The 18,550-nt window shown below is 55.3% G+C and overlaps 6 protein-coding genes across 6 annotated transcripts; 4 read left to right on the top strand and 2 right to left on the bottom strand.

The window, feature by feature from the left end:
- Nucleotides 1-89: 89 nt before the first annotated feature.
- Nucleotides 90-446, bottom strand: CGGC5_v003527 (uncharacterized protein; the record flags this gene model as incomplete). Its single annotated transcript, XM_066151138.1, has 2 exons — nt 90-186; nt 325-446. The coding sequence occupies 2 exons, from the start codon at nt 444-446 to the stop codon at nt 90-92; spliced, it is 219 nt and encodes a 72-aa protein (XP_066009564.1).
- Nucleotides 447-1,618: 1,172 nt separating this feature from the next.
- On the top strand, nt 1,619-3,067 carry CGGC5_v003526 (uncharacterized protein; the record flags this gene model as incomplete). The annotated part of the gene is made up of 4 exons (XM_032033930.1): nt 1,619-1,871; nt 1,924-2,005; nt 2,059-2,210; nt 2,262-3,067. 4 exons carry the CDS (start codon nt 1,619-1,621, stop codon nt 3,065-3,067), a joined length of 1,293 nt encoding a protein of 430 aa, XP_031887056.1.
- Nucleotides 3,068-3,681: 614 nt separating this feature from the next.
- On the top strand, nt 3,682-6,294 carry cbf5 (H/ACA ribonucleoprotein complex subunit cbf5; the record flags this gene model as incomplete). The annotated part of the gene is made up of 12 exons (XM_066151137.1): nt 3,682-3,838; nt 3,874-3,986; nt 4,044-4,087; nt 4,588-4,634; nt 4,692-4,707; nt 4,782-4,903; nt 4,962-5,065; nt 5,115-5,186; nt 5,242-5,457; nt 5,578-5,632; nt 5,693-5,797; nt 5,852-6,294. 12 exons carry the CDS (start codon nt 3,682-3,684, stop codon nt 6,292-6,294), a joined length of 1,494 nt encoding a protein of 497 aa, XP_066009563.1.
- A 2,300-nt stretch (nt 6,295-8,594) lies between these two features.
- abnC (putative arabinan endo-1,5-alpha-L-arabinosidase C) lies at nt 8,595-9,599 on the top strand (the record flags this gene model as incomplete). Its single annotated transcript, XM_032033932.1, has 1 exon — nt 8,595-9,599. The coding sequence occupies one exon, from the start codon at nt 8,595-8,597 to the stop codon at nt 9,597-9,599; it is 1,005 nt and encodes a 334-aa protein (XP_031887054.1).
- A 2,255-nt stretch (nt 9,600-11,854) lies between these two features.
- CGGC5_v003523 (uncharacterized protein) lies at nt 11,855-13,504 on the top strand (the record flags this gene model as incomplete). The annotated part of the gene is made up of 3 exons (XM_032033933.1): nt 11,855-12,140; nt 12,201-12,449; nt 12,504-13,504. 3 exons carry the CDS (start codon nt 11,855-11,857, stop codon nt 13,502-13,504), a joined length of 1,536 nt encoding a protein of 511 aa, XP_031887053.1.
- Nucleotides 13,505-13,849: 345 nt separating this feature from the next.
- On the bottom strand, nt 13,850-18,280 carry CGGC5_v003522 (SAC3 family protein 1; the record flags this gene model as incomplete). The annotated part of the gene is made up of 3 exons (XM_032033934.1): nt 13,850-15,957; nt 16,279-17,868; nt 17,923-18,280. 3 exons carry the CDS (start codon nt 18,278-18,280, stop codon nt 13,850-13,852), a joined length of 4,056 nt encoding a protein of 1,351 aa, XP_031887052.1.
- Between the last annotated feature and the right edge of the window lie 270 nt (nt 18,281-18,550).

Raw genomic sequence — 18,550 nt, 5'->3', positions numbered from 1 at the left:
GAGTCACTGTCAATGACATGAAGGATGAAGTAGGATCTGGAGTAAGGTTTCTCATCAGAAGAAATGGTTTTCTTCTACCCTGTACTTACTTACACCATGCGGAATAGCAGCCGCATTTTCAAAATTGAGCACAATCTTTGCTGGGTATAAAATACGCTGTCGTTCTCCAGTCTCCACAGATATGTGCTACAACAGTCCATTAGAACCAGGGCATTGAGAATCGAGACGAGGATACCAGCACGTGACCTCATTTCTCTGGATTGTCGTCTTTCAATCGATAGATGTCATGATCTGGGGAAAGGAAGACAACGCGGGCTAACTGACTGTTCGAACGCGCTTGCGGCAATATGCGAGGAGAAACAAACCTCTTTCGGCTTCATTGGCGCGTTAATGAACCGAGGATCGGGCAAGTCGACCGATTGGGAAGTGAATGAGACGATGATCATGTCGGACTGCCTTGGAGCGTGCTGTTCGTCGGCCCAACACGCATAACTCTTGATGGTCGTGTTGTTCCTTTGTGGTTGTTGGCGGTCTTCGGGGAACCTTCAACACCGTGTGTTGGTGTGAAGGATGGTGGGTTATTGAATTTCGGATGGCATTCTGACCAGTGCGGGAAACCAGGAACGCCATGCTTCTCCTCCTCTCAGGGCGCTAGGCCGTCCAACGGGCCTCTTCCGTGAGAATTCAAGCTCATGAGATGTCCAATCAACAATCGGAGATGGCTGCCCGCACCGGATGAGGTTGCTGAAGTGTGAATCGTGACAGGGATTCTTGCAGCTCTAGCTCGGTCGCCTGCCGGGATCATTGCATGCTAAGTGGCTGGGGACTGCCAACTACACTGCACGCCACCTTCCACCAGGGGACTTCAGGGCGCTACGAGAGCCAGCGACGAGAGCAGATCTCACCCTCCCAATGCCAATGTTTGCCAGCCAAGCCCACAGCGGTGTGGGATCGCAGACCTGGGTCAACGGCCAACGGGCTTCTCCAGCCCGTCCAGCTCGCCAGTTTCTCAGGCAGATGCATCTGCTCACCAGGCTCCATTCGTATTGTGTATCTGTTGGAACGGCCCGGACTTGTGGTCGTGTGGACCGACCTCCTCACCTCGGAGTGAGGAGAGCTGCGGATGGGAGGGCGGGAAGTGCACACAGTTCGCCGTGCCACCCCAATTCTTCTGGACCCCAATCACACGCTCCGGAAGAACCAACGAGGTGATGGAGATGCAGATGGCTGCGTCTCTCGTCACAATCACAGCGTGCCCATCTTCTCTCTCGCAAACACCGAAACACATATGAAGCGTCGTCTCGCATTGCCCGGTGGTAAACATCGCGAGTCGTCACATCGTGATATCCTCCTGACGGCGTCAATTTGCGACTTTCCCCTTCATCGCTTGGCATCGCCGTCCATAAGCTCTTGCGCAACGAACCAGACTCCCCATCACACTCCCGCAGGCATGTAACACTGGCGACTTTGCCCCTCAGCGATTGAATCGACTGCAAACCGGTATTTCCGTGCGCGGCCGTCCAGTACATAATTCGAGCGATTTCCGATTGCGATTTTGCCGGTCGGGAGCAGTATTCGAAGTCTTCCCGCACTTTTTTACCACTCATAATTCTCCACGATGAGGTTTGCGACGGGCGCTGCGGCGCTCAGCCTCTGGTTGCGCCATGCGACGGCTCTCCACGTGGCCAAGGGTTCACCTTGCCAGACACTCTGCGGCAACGTGCTGGATGCGACCACGAAGGATGACGTTGTCTGCAAAGAGTCGGATTACTCTGTCAGCGCTGCCGGCTCTGTATACCAGCAGTGTGTTTCCTGCGAGTTGACGAGCGACTACTCAACCGCATCTCAGACTGACGTACAATGGCTCCTTTGTATGTTGAATACTTCGGTCCTCACTGGCTAAACCATGACTAACATTATCAGACAACCTCCGATACGCTGTCTCATACTGCATTTTCGGGTATCCAGAAAACCCCAACGTCGGGTCCAGCCCATGTCTCACGAGGTATGTCAGCGTGCGATGGCATTGTTCGTCCTACCTAGTAACTCTTCAAACAGAACCGCTTGCGAGCCTTTCCAAGATGCCATCAAATACAATGACCTTGCCTCTAACGGCACCGAGTTTGACTACTGTGACAACTGGGATCACAATCAGCTGTCTGGCTGCACAGCCTGTCTCCGCGCCGGCGACAACCATTACTTGACTAATTGTATGTCTTGATTCCCAGAACACTACGGTTCTTTGACTAATTGGCTTCTAGTCATGACCATCCTGGATGCCGGATGTCAGCAGAAGCCTGACCCTGGACAGATCGTCTCTGTCGAGGGTTCTCCCTTCTCAAAGACTTCAGTGAATGTCACTGACCCGACACCAACAAACACATACGTGCCAAACTACAACAGCGGCCCCATCTCCTTGGGCGGCAAGGTCGGCATCGCAATTGGAGGCGTTGTCCTCATTCTCGCTTTGACCGGTTTCTGCATTGTTTGGAACGGGAAGAGGAGGAGAAGGGCTTTCTTGAAGAAGCTCGAAATGAAGCAAAAGGGTCCCGCCAACGGCTGGCCGTCACCACTCTCACCACTCAACGTCGCCGGACTCAACGGCACCCCGCTCAGTCAACGTCCTCTGCGAAGCTGGGACGACACGCCGAGCACCACGAGACCGCATCGCTACTGGGACGAGTCTCCACTCAGCCCACAAGGCGAGAAGAACTTCCCAAGATACTTCTCCCCTTACTCTTCGCAATACAACAGTCCGGTCAGCGGGACTGAGGCACCGAACATGCAGTGGCCAGCACACGAGGCGCAACCTCAGGGCCAACAGCAGGAAATCGGCATTGCTCTGGGTGGCACTGATGATTCTCAGCAAGATTGGGATGATTCTCACAAAGGAAAGGGACGATCTGAGTCGTATGAGTTGAGAGAGGTTGACCATCAATGGGACGCAAGACAGAGGCATCCCAGCCCGCCTGTGCTTCAGCACCCGGCACACCCTATGTATGCGGAGCACAACCCGGCTGCGTATCACGGCATGACAGAAGATGACCTCAGGCGAGGATACATCTAAATGGTCGCGGTTCTTGCGAAGGATGATGAGAAGCTGTAAATAGTTGACTTGAGGCCTTTGCCTCTAGGCGGATCTGGGTGTTATTAGCGGGAGTTTGGAGTTGCACGATACCGAATGAGTCTCATGAGTCTTCAGTACTGCTCATGAGACGCAGAGACGAGGCGAAGACAATGTGAACATGAATACAAAGTACATCCCAAAGATTCCCATGTAAGCGCTCTGTGACCGCAAGGGTTCCATTGTCTCCAGTTACGGACCGTTGTTCGTTCCGCATGACGATGTTTTCCTTCGAGTTTGAGAAGTCCATGCTCAAAAGGCGGGACGGAACCGAGTCGCGTCTTGGGTCCTGTGGCTAGTCGAGCGGGCTGGCCAATGAAATCCACTCAATGGCTGTCCGACGCCACAAAGTGGAGCGGAATGGATTTTTTGGCAGCTCGCACCCCACAGCAGGAAAAAAAATTTGGATTGGGAAGCTTCAAGCCAGTCCTCCCAACACCACGAGACCTTCCTCTTGGACGTTCGCGACTTCCTTCCCACCGCAAACGCCCAACACCCGACCGACACCTTCCCTCCCCATTGAAACCTCCTGTCGTTTCGGGATAAAGTCGGACAAGATGGCTATGGAAATTGTTAAGGCCTCCGAGGAGGAGGAGTTCGCCATCAAGCCTCAGGCTGCTGTCCCCCAGTTGGACACCAGCAGCTGGCCTCTGTTGCTCAAGAACTACGACAAGCGCAAGTTTCCTTTCCCTCTGGATACGGAGCGAATGTCTCGTATAGAACGAACACATGGCTGACCGGTCCTGCAGTTCTCGTCCGGACGGGTCACTTCACTCCCATTCCGGCCGGATGCAGCCCTCTGAAGAGAGACATCAAGTCGTACATCTCCTCCGGTGTTATCAACCTGGACAAGCCCTCTAACGTATGTTATCATTGCTAATAATTGAATTGATGACCACGTGTGCTGATATGCGCGTAGCCCTCCTCTCACGAGGTCGTCGCTTGGGTCAAGCGTATGCTCCGGTATGCAATCCCATTCCATTCTCTAGCTCGCACGATCGCGATGCATCGTATGCGATTCGCTCCCCGAAATCGAAGACGAATCGACGGCAATGGCATCCTCTTAAGCGGACCGCGATGGCTATACGGGCACATGTTCACGACGTGGCGCGCACGTGTACGGCCAGGCTTTTGCGAAACACAGACAAGGATTGGTACAACGTGGAACATAATTTCAACGTCACGACATGTCTGTTCAGGCTGCATCATCGCGAGGCTGTGAGAACAAGGCACAGCGTCATTTCGATTTGCATGCCGACTTGAGGAGTTTTCGCGGAAGGCTGTGCTGGGACCCGACCGTTATGGATTGCCCTGGGAGGTGTCGTCACAATTCGCGGGAACTGCCATTGCCGTCAGCTTGTCAACGAAAGGAACGATCGAACGATTTCGGGGAGCCGCAAGCTTGGCTTTTGCCAAACTTATGGTTGGGATGAAGAAGGCATTGCTAACTCATTTTTGCACAGCGTTGAGAAGACTGGTCACAGCGGTACCCTTGATCCCAAGGTCACTGGTGAGTAGCGACTCGTCCCACATTGACGTCTCGAACGTGTTTTGCTAACTTTCTCAGGATGTTTGATTGTTTGGTTAGTAGCAACCTTCCAATTCCGACGAACCGCATCCTTGAGGAATTGCGACTGACGAAATTTTCTCTTTGCAGCGTCGACCGCGCCACCAGACTCGTCAAGTCCCAGCAGGGTGCCGGTAAGGAGTATGTTGCCGTCATCCGCCTCCACGACAAGCTGCCTGGCGGTCAGGCCCAGTTTGCTCGCGCTCTCGAGAGTATGTTCAATCCAACCTCACCGCAACTGCCGACATCATTGTCTGACTCGTGATCTAGCTTTGACTGGTGCCCTCTTCCAGCGCCCTCCTTTGATCTCTGCCGTCAAGCGTCAGCTGCGTATCCGTACCATCTACGAGACCAAGCTGATCGAGTTCGACAATGTGAGTAGATCCACTCCTGTCTTAGAAATATTGCTGACCGCGATTTTAGGATCGTCATCTCGGTGTCTTCTGGGTTTCCTGCGAGGCCGGTACTTACATCCGTACCCTCTGTGTCCACCTTGTACGTAACGTTAAGAAGATCATTCAGCCTTGTTCTGATTGCTTACATGAAATAGGGACTTCTGTTGGGTGTTGGTGGCCACATGCAGGAGCTCCGCAGAGTGCGCAGTGGTGCCATGGACGAGTCCCAGGGCATGGTCACTCTGCACGACGTGCTTGACGCTCAGTGGATGATGGACAACACCAGGGATGAGTCTTACCTGCGTAAGGTCATCTCTCCCCTGGAGACTCTCCTCACTGGCTACAAGCGTATTGTTGTCAAGGACAGTGCTGTAAGTTATTCCCGTTCATTGCAACCCAACTGCCCCTCACGGCCGATGCGACTTTGTGGATTATGTCTTGGACCGATTGGCGCACGAAAACAGCTGCATCCGATACTGACGTACTTCCAGGTCAACGCTGTCTGCTACGGTGCTAAGCTTATGCTTCCCGGTTTGTTGCGATACGGTGAGTTAAGCTTCATAACAACGTTACCAGGATACAGTGACATACTGACACCCTGCACAGAGTCCGCCATTGAGGTCCACGATGAGGTCGTCCTCATGACCACCAAGGGTGAGGCTATTGCCATCGGTATTGCCCAGATGTCCACCGTCGAGATGTCAACATGCGGTTTGTCCTCCTCCGTCACTGTACATTGACGATCCACAACTGACCCGAGACCAGATCACGGCGTTGTCGCCAAGGTCAAGCGATGCATCATGGAGCGTGACCTTTACCCCAGAAGATGGGGACTTGGCCCTCTTGCATCGGAGAAGAAGAAGATGAAGGCGGACGGCAAGCTGGACAAGTTCGGACGCCCGAACGAGGCCACCCCCGCCAAGTGGGTGTCTGAGTACAAGGACTTCAGCGCTCCTGCCGGTGATGCGGCGGCGGCTGCATCGGCTGCGCCGGCCACTCCCCAGAAGGTGGTCGAGACCGTCTCTACCAGCACTGTCGTCACCCCTGCCAACAACGAAGAGGACGGCAAGAAGCGCAAGAAGCACGAGGGTGAAACTCCCGACGAGCGTGCCGAGCGCAAGCGCAGAAAGGCTGAGAAGAAGGCAGCCAAGGCCGCGAAGAAGGCTGCCAAGTCAGGCGAAGCTGACGACGATGACGACAGCGAGTAAGCTATTGTTGCGCTGCATCTTACCTCGATTGGCTCGATACCAAGTGTTTGTTGAACAATGGTCGGCGGTTGGCTGTTGTACCATAAAATTGGCTTTGGCAAGTGGCGTTTGGTTTCTCATCATTTTCTCTCTCCCGTTGAACATAGTACGGACTGGCTGGATAGGAGTAGATAGGTCCTATATGAAAAAAAAAAGTGGCGACTACAGCTGCTTGATCAGTTCAAACCAAAAAAAGTTCTCGACCGGTCGAGAATGAGACGAGAAGCACATGGCAGCGCAAAATGTCACGAATCGATGTTTTAGGCGGTTGAAACGGAAACACGGAAACCCTTGTTGGCGGACTTACGTAGTCCCAGCAGGACCCCGGCGGGTTTTCAGACAGCAGCTCAGTCGGGTCCGAGCCAGCGTGGATCTCATCCGAACGATTTCTGTTTGGGAATCTCAGTCATAAACAGCGACAATATACGTGTTCCGTCCATCGTCCGAAGGCGCTTTCCCTGAGAGGACACCAAAGACAGGGAAGCATTGTCACCAAGCATGTCTCAGGCCACATGCGCTGGCCAGTCACGGAAACAAGGACAACTGCCACCCGCCCTCCTTGATGCCTCATGGAATTGGGATAATGCAACCAAGAACCACGCCGTAACTGGGTATAATTACTTTAGCGGATCCTCAATGCCCACCCCTGAGATGGCAGCACGTCACCCCGCCTTTTTCTTCTCTCCTAGTGATGCGTGTCTCTGGTGTCGTTGCCACGTTGGGTGGGAGGGGCACCGGGGAGGGGAGGTGAGTGAGTGAGTGAGTGAGTGACCTTGAGACCTTGGGACCTTGGGTTGCGCTTTCACAGCCCCTCTCCAGGATCACGGATTTGCCAGTCGCGCCTCAATCCCTCGTGCCCAGTTGCCCTGCTTCGCCCATGCCCGATCAGCGGGGCCGACACCGCCAGTTGGCGATCCCCCGTCGACCCCCGTCACCACCGACATCCCGGTTCCAGACCAACCCAAGAGCCTCCATGACGACCAACTTTTCTCTCTGACCCCCTTCCCCCCTAACGTAGCCAGCCCACATGGCAGCCAGCACATAGGGCCTAGCAGCCGACTGCCGGATGCGTGTAATCCTCCCGAGGGGCTTTTTTTTCTTGTCCGTCTGTCATGTCTTGCTGCTATTGATCTGCTAGCCTAGCAGCTGCAGTTTTATGGGCTGAAGCCTAAAGAGGATTTGCTATCTGACCACACATCTGACGCGCGCCCAGCCCTAGGAAGAGCAATTTTAAGCAGCATAACCTGGGCGGAAATGCAAGGCGATTTTTGACCTTGGAAGCAGCGGAAGCAAGTTCGGAAGCAAGGCGAGAAGAGAAGCAGCTGTAAGGTGTGAGCAGCAGCACCGGAGAGGCTCTAGCTCCTTTTTTTTTTTTTTTTTTTTTTTTTTTTTCCTCTCTGCTGGTTCGTGCAGTTCCCGTCGGGTATCCGGTCGAGCAAGACGCTGCCACGCACTCACTCACCCTTCTCACCCCCGGCCCACCTGTTTCAAGCATCTGCTTTGACGTGAATGGAACAAACCCACCTAGGGCCAGCTCCCAAGTCTCTGGGCAATGCGGATCGGGAATGTGAGATTACCACTGCAAATGCGGGTGGAGGTGTGTGTGTGTGTGTGGCTGTCGGTTCTTGCTTGTCGTCGTAGTAAAGGTGTGTGGTGTGGTGTACTTGGAGCGTGTACCTCGTAGGTGTGTGAGTGAATGTAGTAAGGTCTAAGGAGGCATGTCATTCCTGCTCTCAATACCGTTCTCGTCTCGGGATGTAGCTGGAGCTTGGAGCTGGCGCAGCAGCTGCTGCTCTCTCCCACATCTCGTCCTTTTCGTTCGAGTACAAGTATGACCTCGCTCGCACGCACCTCGAGACCGGACAGCTCTTATTTTTTTTCTCTCTGCTTCTCGAATACAGTTCGCTATGACATTCATGACGGCAGCACTTGCTTCGCAGTAATGTGTACTCGGTGTTGGCAAAGCTAAGTAATAGACCACCGTCCAATTCCTTGAGAGAAAGACAGAACGAAAGCGAATACCCAAGAGAGACCCAAGACCACCCACGACACAGACACTCCTCCTCTCATCACATATACATCAGCATCCCAAGGTCTCTTTTTCTGCTCAGACTGCAACTTTGTTTAGCTCCACGAGCGCATCACCTGGCTGTTGCTGTTCTTTTTTTGTTTACACTTTGTCCCGTTTTTTACGAGAGAGATACCTTATATAATTGTATCGTTTCTTTGTTTATTATATATACCCTCAGACCGAGAGAACAATGCTTTCAACATCATCACTATTGGCCGCCGGCCTGTGGTGCTTGGCCGGCTTACAACCAGCCCTGAGCGCACCCTCAAAGATCGACGCGCTCTACATTGTCGGCAGACAAGACAAGGTCATTGAGCCCAGACTCAACCGTGACTTCCCGGACCCGGCGCTGATCCAGGCCGGCGACGGCAACTGGTACTCCTTCGCGACCAGCAACAACGACAAGCAGATCCAGGTCGCCAAGGCCGCCGAGATCTCGGGCTCCTGGGAGTGGCTCGACATCGAGGCGCTCCCGGACGGCGGCTGGACGACGGGCAAGAACACCTGGGCGCCGGACGTCAGACGGCTCGACAACGGGTCGTACATCATGTACTACTCGGGCGAGGTCGTCGACGGCGGCGGCAGGCACTGCATCGGCGTGGGCATCTCAGACGCCATCACGGGGCCGTACGTCCCGACCAAGGAGCCGTGGGTGTGCCCGTTCGACCAGGGCGGCGCCATCGACGCCGCGGGCTTCTACGACGAGTCGACCAAGAAGCGGTACGTCGTGTACAAGGTGGACGGCAACAACGTGGGCAACGGCGGCGACTGCAACAACGGCGTGGAGCCGCTCGTCGGGACGCCCATCATGCTGCAGGAGGTCGAGGCGGACGGGTACAGCAAAGTTGGCGATCCGGTGCAGATCCTCGACCGGACGGCGGCGGACGGCCCGCTGGTGGAGGCGCCGGACCTGGTGCGCACCGACGACGGGCTGTACATCCTCTTCTTCAGCAGTTTTTGTTTTAACTCGGACAACTACAACGTCAACTACGCGACGAGCCGCGACATCAAAGGCCCCTACGTGCGGCCGAGCCGGATGCTGCTCAAGACGGGCGACTTCAACCTCACAGCCCCCGGAGGCGCGACGAGCGTTGCCGGGGGAGGGCAGATGCTCTTCCATGGCGACTGCGCGCAGGGGAGGTGTCTCTACCAGACGCAGTACTCCGTCACCGGCAGAGATGTAATCATCAGCTGAGCGAGACAGAGAGAGAGAAAGGTAAAAAGAAACGAAACGAAACGAAAAGACGAAAGAGGAAATAATATCTGTAATCATATTTTTTGTGTTACACACTCACAGCATCATCTCAGTTGTGTATCCTTACTTATTTCTCTTCTTGGGGGAGGAAGGATCTCAGCGAGCACCCAGCGTTTTGGACACACATATTTGTGCGGGTTTTACAAAGGAAAGTCTAAAAGAGACTTCATACATGATTCGGGGGCACACAGGACATTCGTTTTTTTACATTTCTTGTGCGGGCGTTTGGAGGACTCTGCATCATATAGGCGATGAAGGCCCAACCGGTCGTTTTCACGAGACAAATGACAAAGAACATATCATACATACACACAATTCGGAACCAGCCGCAGACCGTGAACACACCATTTGGTAAGCGACCGTTGCGCGAACCGGACGGCAATTGGATGCCTCGACTGTAGAGTTTGCGGTTGATGCGGCGAATGGGACGGACGTCTTTCAGTGAGCACACCGTCAGCTCCGACTCGGCGGCGAAGCAAAGTCAGGACAAGCTTTGAGTTGCGAAAAAGAAAAGGTTCGACGCAGCTCAGTAACTGGCCGCCATGCCAACCTGCCGAAAGGGGACAGCTGCTCTGGTTCGCATCGAACTTTGTAATGAGAGGCAGGGAACCCTGGGGTTGGCGGTTGGCGACATGGTCCCACCCCCTAATAGCTAAAGTCAAGTAAAAGGGTGAAGAGGAAGGGGGGAGGGATAAGAGGGATAAGACAGGGCCCGGGCTGTGATGCCGAACGACTATGCATTGACAATTCGATGTTTTGGGGGCGCTTGAACGACAGGCAGTGTTCAGTTAAGGAAAAGAAGGTAGGCGGGAATCCGGGAAGAAAAGGGAGCATTGACTGAGTGATCGTCGCGACTGTGCTGCGGACGACTATGCCCCCACTTGGGGCCCGCAGTGGACCGAATGAACCAACACCACACTGAACATCGAACACACTCAAGAGCTGATCAGAGCACGTTGAGTGAAGCTGAGCGTGAAGTTGAACCGAGCTCGCGGCTTTAAGTGGGGTGCTTTAAAGGGCAGAGCACCGACATCCATCATGGATGGGGCCCAAAGACAGAGAAATGTTCCGAGGATCAGCGGTGTTCGGGTTCCATTCTCTGTGATCGGTAAGCGCCCGGGCTAGATCGAAAAGGGCTGACTGTCACCTGCGTCCAACCACAGTCATCTCCAAACGCTCGTCTGCGATTGGCCACCACGGGGGGAGAAGGACGCAGGCCCCGTCACCTCATCGCAGTCGTGCGCATCTCGCAGCCGCCGGCGACCGTGATCACTCACACGCACACTGCCGAGCATTCTTGCGCCAGGCACAGGCACGCAACCCGCGAGAAACGCTGCAGAGAAAGGACACTATCGAATGCCGCGCTACCCCATCTGGCGCCTGCGGGAGAGCTAGTTGGTCGTCGGTTGGCAAGTGCCCGCTGCTAGGCGTGCCTGAGAGGTTGCAACGGCGCACGTCGTTGGCTCGTCCTGCAAGTGCCAGGAACGGTGCCGCTGGCGCTTGTGTTGGTGATGTGCGCCGTTCGTCAGGCGAGCTTCCAGCAAACATCGTCGGCTCTCTGGCGGGCGGCGTTTGCTGTGCTGCTTGAGGACCGAAGTCCGGGGTCATTAGCACTTTCCTCTCCTCTGGGACCTCAGCCCGCAGGCTCATTGGCTCCTTCTCGACGACATCACCACACCCTCTGTCGATGAACCGAATACTAACCCACTCCAGGTCTCGCAGCCGGGCGGCAGGACCATGGCCCAGTCCCAACTATGCTCATCTCAAAGCAGGCCTGCGTCGATGAAGCCATCCGCCTCCCCGTACATTCGGAATCTTGCCCATTGGCTCCGTCCGGCTGCGTCCTGCGGGCGACTCCAGACCGTCACCTTACCATCCACACGTTCCTGCAGCTGCCCATGTCTGATCAACATGGACGGCAAGAACTTATATCACCGTTCCCAGGTCCCAAGCCTCATCCTACTGAAGCTTCCCTCTCTCGTGATTCTCTACTCTGAGCTTATTCCGTTTTTGCGCGTGTCTTTGTTTTGCGGGCGTACAGGCAGGTTCGTTACCTAAATGTCACATTGAGATACCCTCTTCCCTTTGCCTCACCTTATTCAATTGTAATCTGTGCAAGGCGCTGGAAGTCTTGTATCTCACGTCCTCTTCACCGACACTCGTTTCGTCCGAATCCCGGAAAACGCACATCAACAATGGCTGTCCGCACCACCACCCTCGTCCTCCTCACATCCCTCCTGCCGAGGTACGTCGCAGGTTTGCAGGTCACGCCCGACTCGCCCTGCGCCTCCTTCTGCCTCGACTCCAACGACCTCGACTACTCGGACCCCAACTCGTCAAACACCAGGAACAAGGACATCACCTGCGATGACAGCAAATACCAGACAGAGAACGCAGGCCGCAAGTTCCAGCAGTGCGTGAGCTGTCTGCAGGACAGCAACTATGTCAAGGGCGGCGAGAATGACCAAGCCTGGTTCTTGTGTAAGTCAATAGCTATTGTCGTCGTTTACATGGTGAGATCAGACGCTAACTCATGACAAGATAATATGAGATACTCGTTTGACTACTGCGTGTTCGGGTACCCAAACGCCACCGACACCGGCGGTGGTCCCTGCATGACCTCCACGGCCTGCGGTGCTCTCGAGGCCGCCCTCACAGACGGCGATCTGGACCCGTCGTCCGGGCAGTACTCATACTGCGATGCAGACGGCGGCGCCATACTCGGCTCCGCCTACGACAAATGTCTCTCCTGCGTCAGGGCAGGTGGTGAGCACTACTACCTTGCGAATTGTAATCCGACTCCCTATACTATATCTCCGTTTTCATCTCTCTAACACCCTCTAGATCTTGTAGCCCTCGGCGCAGGCTGCCAACAGAGACCAGACCCGGGGACACTCATCGGCCTCAACCAGACCGTCTTCACAAAAGGCGTCATCACCGTTGTCGACCCCAAGGATGCAACCGCTGCCGACAAGAAAGACGGCGCGAGCATCCCCATGACAACGATCATCGGCATCGTCGTGGGCGCCGTCGTGTTGCTCCTCCTCATCGCGGGATGCGTCTTCATCCAGTACCGCAAACGCAGGGCCCGCCGAGGGATCAACCCCGAGCTGTCCCGCAGAGCCAAGGGTCACCGCCCCGTCTCATCCCTCTCCTTCCGATGCCAGACGCACCTCACCCCCAAGACGCCAAACTTCTTCCCCGTCGAGGAGGAAGAGATGCAGAGCGAGAAGGCCCGCATGCAGCTCCAACAACAGCAGCAGCAGCAAGCCTACTCGCCGCATACCACACCTCAGGACCCCTGGGCCCCGAGCACGATGTTCTCCTACCGCTCCCCAAGCCCGACAAACCTCACCGACAAGAAACACAAAGACGCCCTCCCCCTAACAACGATCAAGACCTCCCTCCCCATCATGCCCCTGAAATCCCACTCCCCGCGCCACAACGCCTCGCCGGAAGACTACACCCCGACCTCGACAACATCCACGGCGCCCCTCATCCCCCTGCGCCCCTACATCCCCTCAGAACACGGCTTCACCTCTCCGTCGACAGGCTACGCCGCGACATTCGCCCCGCAGTCGCAGACGACGTACTCCTCCCCGACGTCGGGGAACACCGCCAGCCCGCTGATGAGCCAGGGCGGCTGGCCCGCGCCGCAGAGGCACCACCAGATCCCGACGATAGACTCCCTCCCCGCCACGGAGCCCGCGAGGACCATCGGGATCGTCGTCAAGGACAGGGCGAGGCCGATGCCCAAGAGGGTCACCTCGCTCGGGGGCAGCCCGGTCGAGAGCCAGAAGATTCAGACTTCTTTTCCGCCGCCGCCGGGAGGCAAGAAGAGGTAACAAAATGGTCTTTCTGCGTGGTTTGAACGTTTTCGTCTTTTTTTATATGGTGAGCGAGGAGCATTGGAAAACGGGTGTCTTCAGGCGTGGAAAGCGGGGGCCCTTATTTATCTGCACATACAGTCAATCACATAGACAAACACGTAATGCATGAGGACATATACTGAAGGACGATCCAAACCAGTCTCTTCTAAGGGTATTGTATGCCCGTGATTTTTACCTGGAAAACAGAAAATAAAGGAAACAGTTTTAGGAACCCAATCATTTACATTCGCACACACTCCGTTCCCGAGAGAGAAAAGCCGCTCAACGCCTTTGCTTATGCAATCCCCGCCTCCTTGCTCATCAGTTCCGCCCCTTAGGCCACGGCGAGCTAGCCCTGCTCGCTTCCTCCGCCTGCATTATATCGTTCTGTTCCCTGAACCATTCCGTCCCTTCGTCGAGATCCACCCTCGAACTCCTCAGCGATTCAAGGTTCTCCCTCGCCTCCCGGATGATCCTCTCCACTTCGGCGTTGCTGGACGGGCGCTTCTTGGCGCGGGCGTCCTGTGATGGCGAAGCCGCGCTGTCGGTGGGCCTCTTCCTCTTACTAAGCTGGGAGTTCCCGTTGCTTTGCTCGGCGGCGGCGCTGCTGCTGTTAAGAGACTGCGAGAAGCGCCGACGAGCCTCGGCCGCTTTGTCGAGGTCTGCCGACACGCTCCTCCTCCGCTCGGTGGTGTCTCTATCTAGACCGAAGGAGCCGAGGCCACTGTAGCGTTTGCCGTTGTACCGCATTTCGTCAGCGATTGCTTCCGGGAGAGCAGACCCGTTGGGCATCGTCACGAGGCCCATAGCCTTCAGCCGCCAACGATCAGACACCTTGCTGACGCGCTTCGGTGATGCTTCGGACGGTGTATAGCGTGACGACGCTGAGTGAGCCGACATCGGAGGCAAAGACCTGCGGAAGTCTACACTGCTGCCGAATTCCGCACGAATAGCCTGTGTCTTTGCGCCGCCCGGCTTGGCCGAGACCGACTTGGAGAGACTGTTTGTCGAAGTGGTTCTGGCCGGTGGCGGCGGTGTCTTGAATGTGTCGTTGATGGAAGGAGCTTGGATGACTTCGGCGATTGCGGCACGCTCATCTGTAACGCCAGAGAAGATACCGGTTGCGAAAAGGGCCTCTGCTTCGGCCTGGAGGTCTTCTGGCGGGTCGTCTTTCTTAAGTTGCAGGATCTCTCTGAGTTCCTCGACTGGATCAACGCCATGCTGCTCCACCAATTTCCTCCGCGCTTCAGCGACACGGGCGGCCTTCTTCCTTTTCTTCATCTCCTCCTCTCGCATTTCCTTCTGTATCCTCCTCATCTCCTCTCGCTCATGCCTACGAATTTTGCTCAGACGAAGATTTCGGGCAATCTTCTTCCACTGGTAAAAGTATCTGACTGAGAGGGTGCGAACACGGAACTCTCGAGCCTCCGCGAGCGCTTTCTCCTCCTCTTCCTTCCGTATCCTCTCCTCTTCTTCGCGATGGTACTTTTCAAAGGCATCTGAAACAATTTGCTCGACCATGAACTTTTCGAACTCATGGATCAAGCCATTGTCGCCTTTCACGAACCATTTTGCAAAGTCGCCCATAACATCTTGCTTCGGCAACGGGGCAGCCACTGGTGGTTTGGGAAGAGGTGCAGGGGTGAAATCCGGGGCCGGAGTAGAAGTCGTAGCAGGGGCCGCTGGGAAAGGGCTTGCTTGAGGTGCCGGTACTTGTTTAGGAGTGGGTGGCGTATCGCTTGGCTGGAAGTTGAACGTCGGCAATGGAGACTGACCTGGTGGCGGCGCGGGAGAGGGTACTTTGGGTAGCTGTGGTGTTGCAGATGTGAGGCCGCTGAACGGGCTTTGCGCGGGGGTTGGCTTTGGCTGCTCAATCGGAGGCTGTGTAGGAGCTGGCGCGCTTTGAGTAGGCAAAGGGGGTTGTGTCGATTCCGCTGGGTTCACAGGCGGTTGGAGTGAGATGCCAGAGAAGGGAGATGCTGCAGATGGTGCTCCAGCTGCGGCTCGAGCGAAAGGGCTCGGAGGCTTTGAGCCACCGGACGCACCTCCCAGAGAAAACTGTGGTGTCGGTGGCGTCACAGTGATTGCTGGCGAAGAAGTGTCTGTCGATGGTGCCGTTGGCTTCGGTAAGGCGGTCTGGCCGGCTTCCTGCGTCTTTTGCTGAGCGCTTGGCCCAAATCCAGGAGACGCAAACGAAGGAAAGGCGGGTGCAGAAGGTTTGGAGGCTCCATTCGGTTGCGCTGGTGGCGCGAACGGACTGCCGCCGAAGGTTGAAGTTCCAGGCGCTGGACTGGGCTGGGCAAACGGACTCGACTTCGCAGCGAAAGAATTCGGAGCAGGCGCTTCTATTGATGGCGCTGGTGGGTTCTGCGCAGAGAATGGGTTAAAGGGGTTTGATGGCGCGTCATTCCCTTGGAAGCCGTTGGTTGCTGTGAAATTTGAAGTTAGCTTGTGTTCCTCTCGTTCATGGGTATGCCCCCGCTTGTCTCGAACGCGACGATCTGGACGTTTTGGCGGCCCAAAACGCCTGGGTTTGCGTGGGTTGGTCGATGTGCGTATGATGTTAAGGTTACTAGGCCAATATTTTGGCTTCTAAGATTCTATGATAATGTTGTACTGTCCACAGAATACAAGCAGTTCGCGGTTTTGACGGAGTTGATTTGCTGAGAGTAAAGCGGGGGCGATTTCGAGAAGGGCATTAAATGACACATAGTGATGAAGGTTGAAGTGATGGTAAGAGTGTTCTTTACCTTTGTCGAATGGTGACGCTCCTGCTGGATTGGTCGGGGTGGCTCCTGACGTAGCTGAAAAGGGAGACTTGAACACCCCGTTGCCGTTGGCCACGGGCTGAACGGGTTTTGGAGCAGGTTTAGATGCATCGCTGACAAACAGACCATTGTTGGTCGAGGCAAAAGGTGATTGTTCTGCGGGCGATGATTCGTCTGGTATAGTGCTGTGTATGACTTCCGGAAGGCTGCGTGATCCTCGCTTTCGTTCTACCAGGTTCCGGGAAAAGCTGTGCTGGATTCTAGGCCAGGTCAGGCGGCTCGAGGTGTCTAGGTACTGGACCAGCTCGCCAGAAGGTGATTCCCCATCCACAAAGGTCAATCCGTGTTGTTCGGCAAACTCGACAGCCTGAGCCTCCGTGTCAAAGTTGAGGAATCGATTAAGTGCTGAAGGCGTGATGTCTTTCGCTCCGTGCCTAGGTCGGGTATACGCCTTCTTCAAAGATCGAAGTGCCGAACGACGTAATTGGCCCAGATGAATTTCTGCGAAACATGCCATCGTGTAGGATACTTGGCGGCTTTCGACAATCTTGAAATAGGTCCGGTGCGCAGCCGATACTGCCATAGACGGTGCAGAGCCGAGAGGCCCGTGGAAATCTGCAGAACTCTGCAAGCTTTCCACAAGAGACACAGCTGTCCTGATCTCGTCCGAATCTGCCCAAAACCGCGAGTCACCCCATTCCTTCTGAACGTCATCCAGGATGTTTGGCTTGTTCGCGCTGAAAAGCAAGTGATAGGCCCTGAACTCGGGTTCGTTTTCGCAAATCACGCCGTGCGGTTTGCAGTCGTCGTATGCGAACATCAACGAGAGCAAAGCCTTGCCCAGTTGTTCGATTTCTTGTTGTTCTGAAAAGTCTTCAGGCCTGAAGCCTTCCTGAGAGAGCAAGTGAAGCGATGTGACGTGGAATCTGGCAATCGTCTCGAGACAGTAAACTTGGTCCTTCATTTCTGCCGGAGCCATTGTGGAGTGGAAGATGAAGTCGCGCCGAATGGCACGCGTCCTGTCCCATAGAAAACCATGCAACACAGGAAGGTTGTCGTCTGTTTGTAGTAGGTCGTCAATCAAGTAGTCCAAGGTTTTCCTCAATGCCGCCGTAGATCTGACGTCCATCGGTAGTGGAGCTTCCTGTCCAGCCGCGGATCGAGCAAGCTTTTTCACCATCTTTGAAGTGACAGCAAACGTCGTGGCTGAGTTCTTCTCGGGGAATTGTACGTCGAACTCGGTAATGCGCGTGATTTTCTCGAAGTCGGGGCACATGGCGTCGCAAATGCCTTTGAAGTCGATCGCGTCCTCTAATCGCTTGGGTTTGTCGGGATCGTCAATCAAGCCCGCGCGCATCAACGATGTCCTAGCACGATCGCGGTAGGTCTTGTAGTCTTCCCTGAACTTGGCCATCGCGGCCTTTTGCTTCGTGTTTCCCGGATCGGCAGGCCATTTTGGCGGCGCGATTCCATCCTTCTTCAGCTGAGCAAAGATCCGCTCCGAGTACGGTGTGCCATCGCCGCCAGTGCCGCCGTTCGCATCGTCGGTCTCGTAGTCGGTAGAGTCCGCGCCTTTGTGGGAGTCAGTATTTTGAGAGCCGAAGCCACCACGCGACTGTGATGTACCAAAGCCTTTCGCGCCTCTCGTCGCGCCATTCGACCTCGCGCCTGCCGCCTGCGCGGTCTTCTTCTTCCAATCGCCGGGTGTGCTCGTCTTTGTGTTTTTTCGCCTGCGATTGTCGTCTGAGCTCGCGCCGTCGCCGAAGGGATTGACGCCCTTTCGCTTCGTTGAGAGGGTCGTCATTTCGACAGGTTGAGTCTTGTGGTTGCGTTTCGACCGCTTCCCACCGCCGGCGCCAGCCCCATCGAGGCCGGAACCGTAATGATGCTCAAAAGGCTTTCCTCCAAAGCCTCCTGATGATGATGCTCCGAACGGCGATGAAGTTCTGTCGGGTCTGCTTGGAGGAAAGGAGACCGACGTCATGTCGAAGTCGCGGCTGGGCTTCAAAATGGAAGCAGCGAAGCAGCTGGTGTGAGGGTGGAGAACTGGGATGGAGCTGGCCAGCGTTTGCCGCGTGTTTGGCGCGCTTAGCCAATTGGCGTCTATACAGACCCATAAATATTTAGAGGCGGGGTGTCTTTAATGCTTAAACACACGCCCGTTCAGGAAGGCGCTTTGGAATTTGCGACGGCGAATAAACGATCCAATTCACTGCTCAAGCGACTTCCAAGGTCAAGTTTAATGAGAGGGAGC

Source organism: Colletotrichum fructicola (assembly GCF_000319635.2).
Source record: "Colletotrichum fructicola Nara gc5 chromosome Unknown KSG_Nara_v1_contig02, whole genome shotgun sequence".
Taxonomy (NCBI): domain Eukaryota; kingdom Fungi; phylum Ascomycota; class Sordariomycetes; order Glomerellales; family Glomerellaceae; genus Colletotrichum; species Colletotrichum fructicola.
This window is presented reverse-complemented; position numbering and strand designations above follow the sequence as displayed.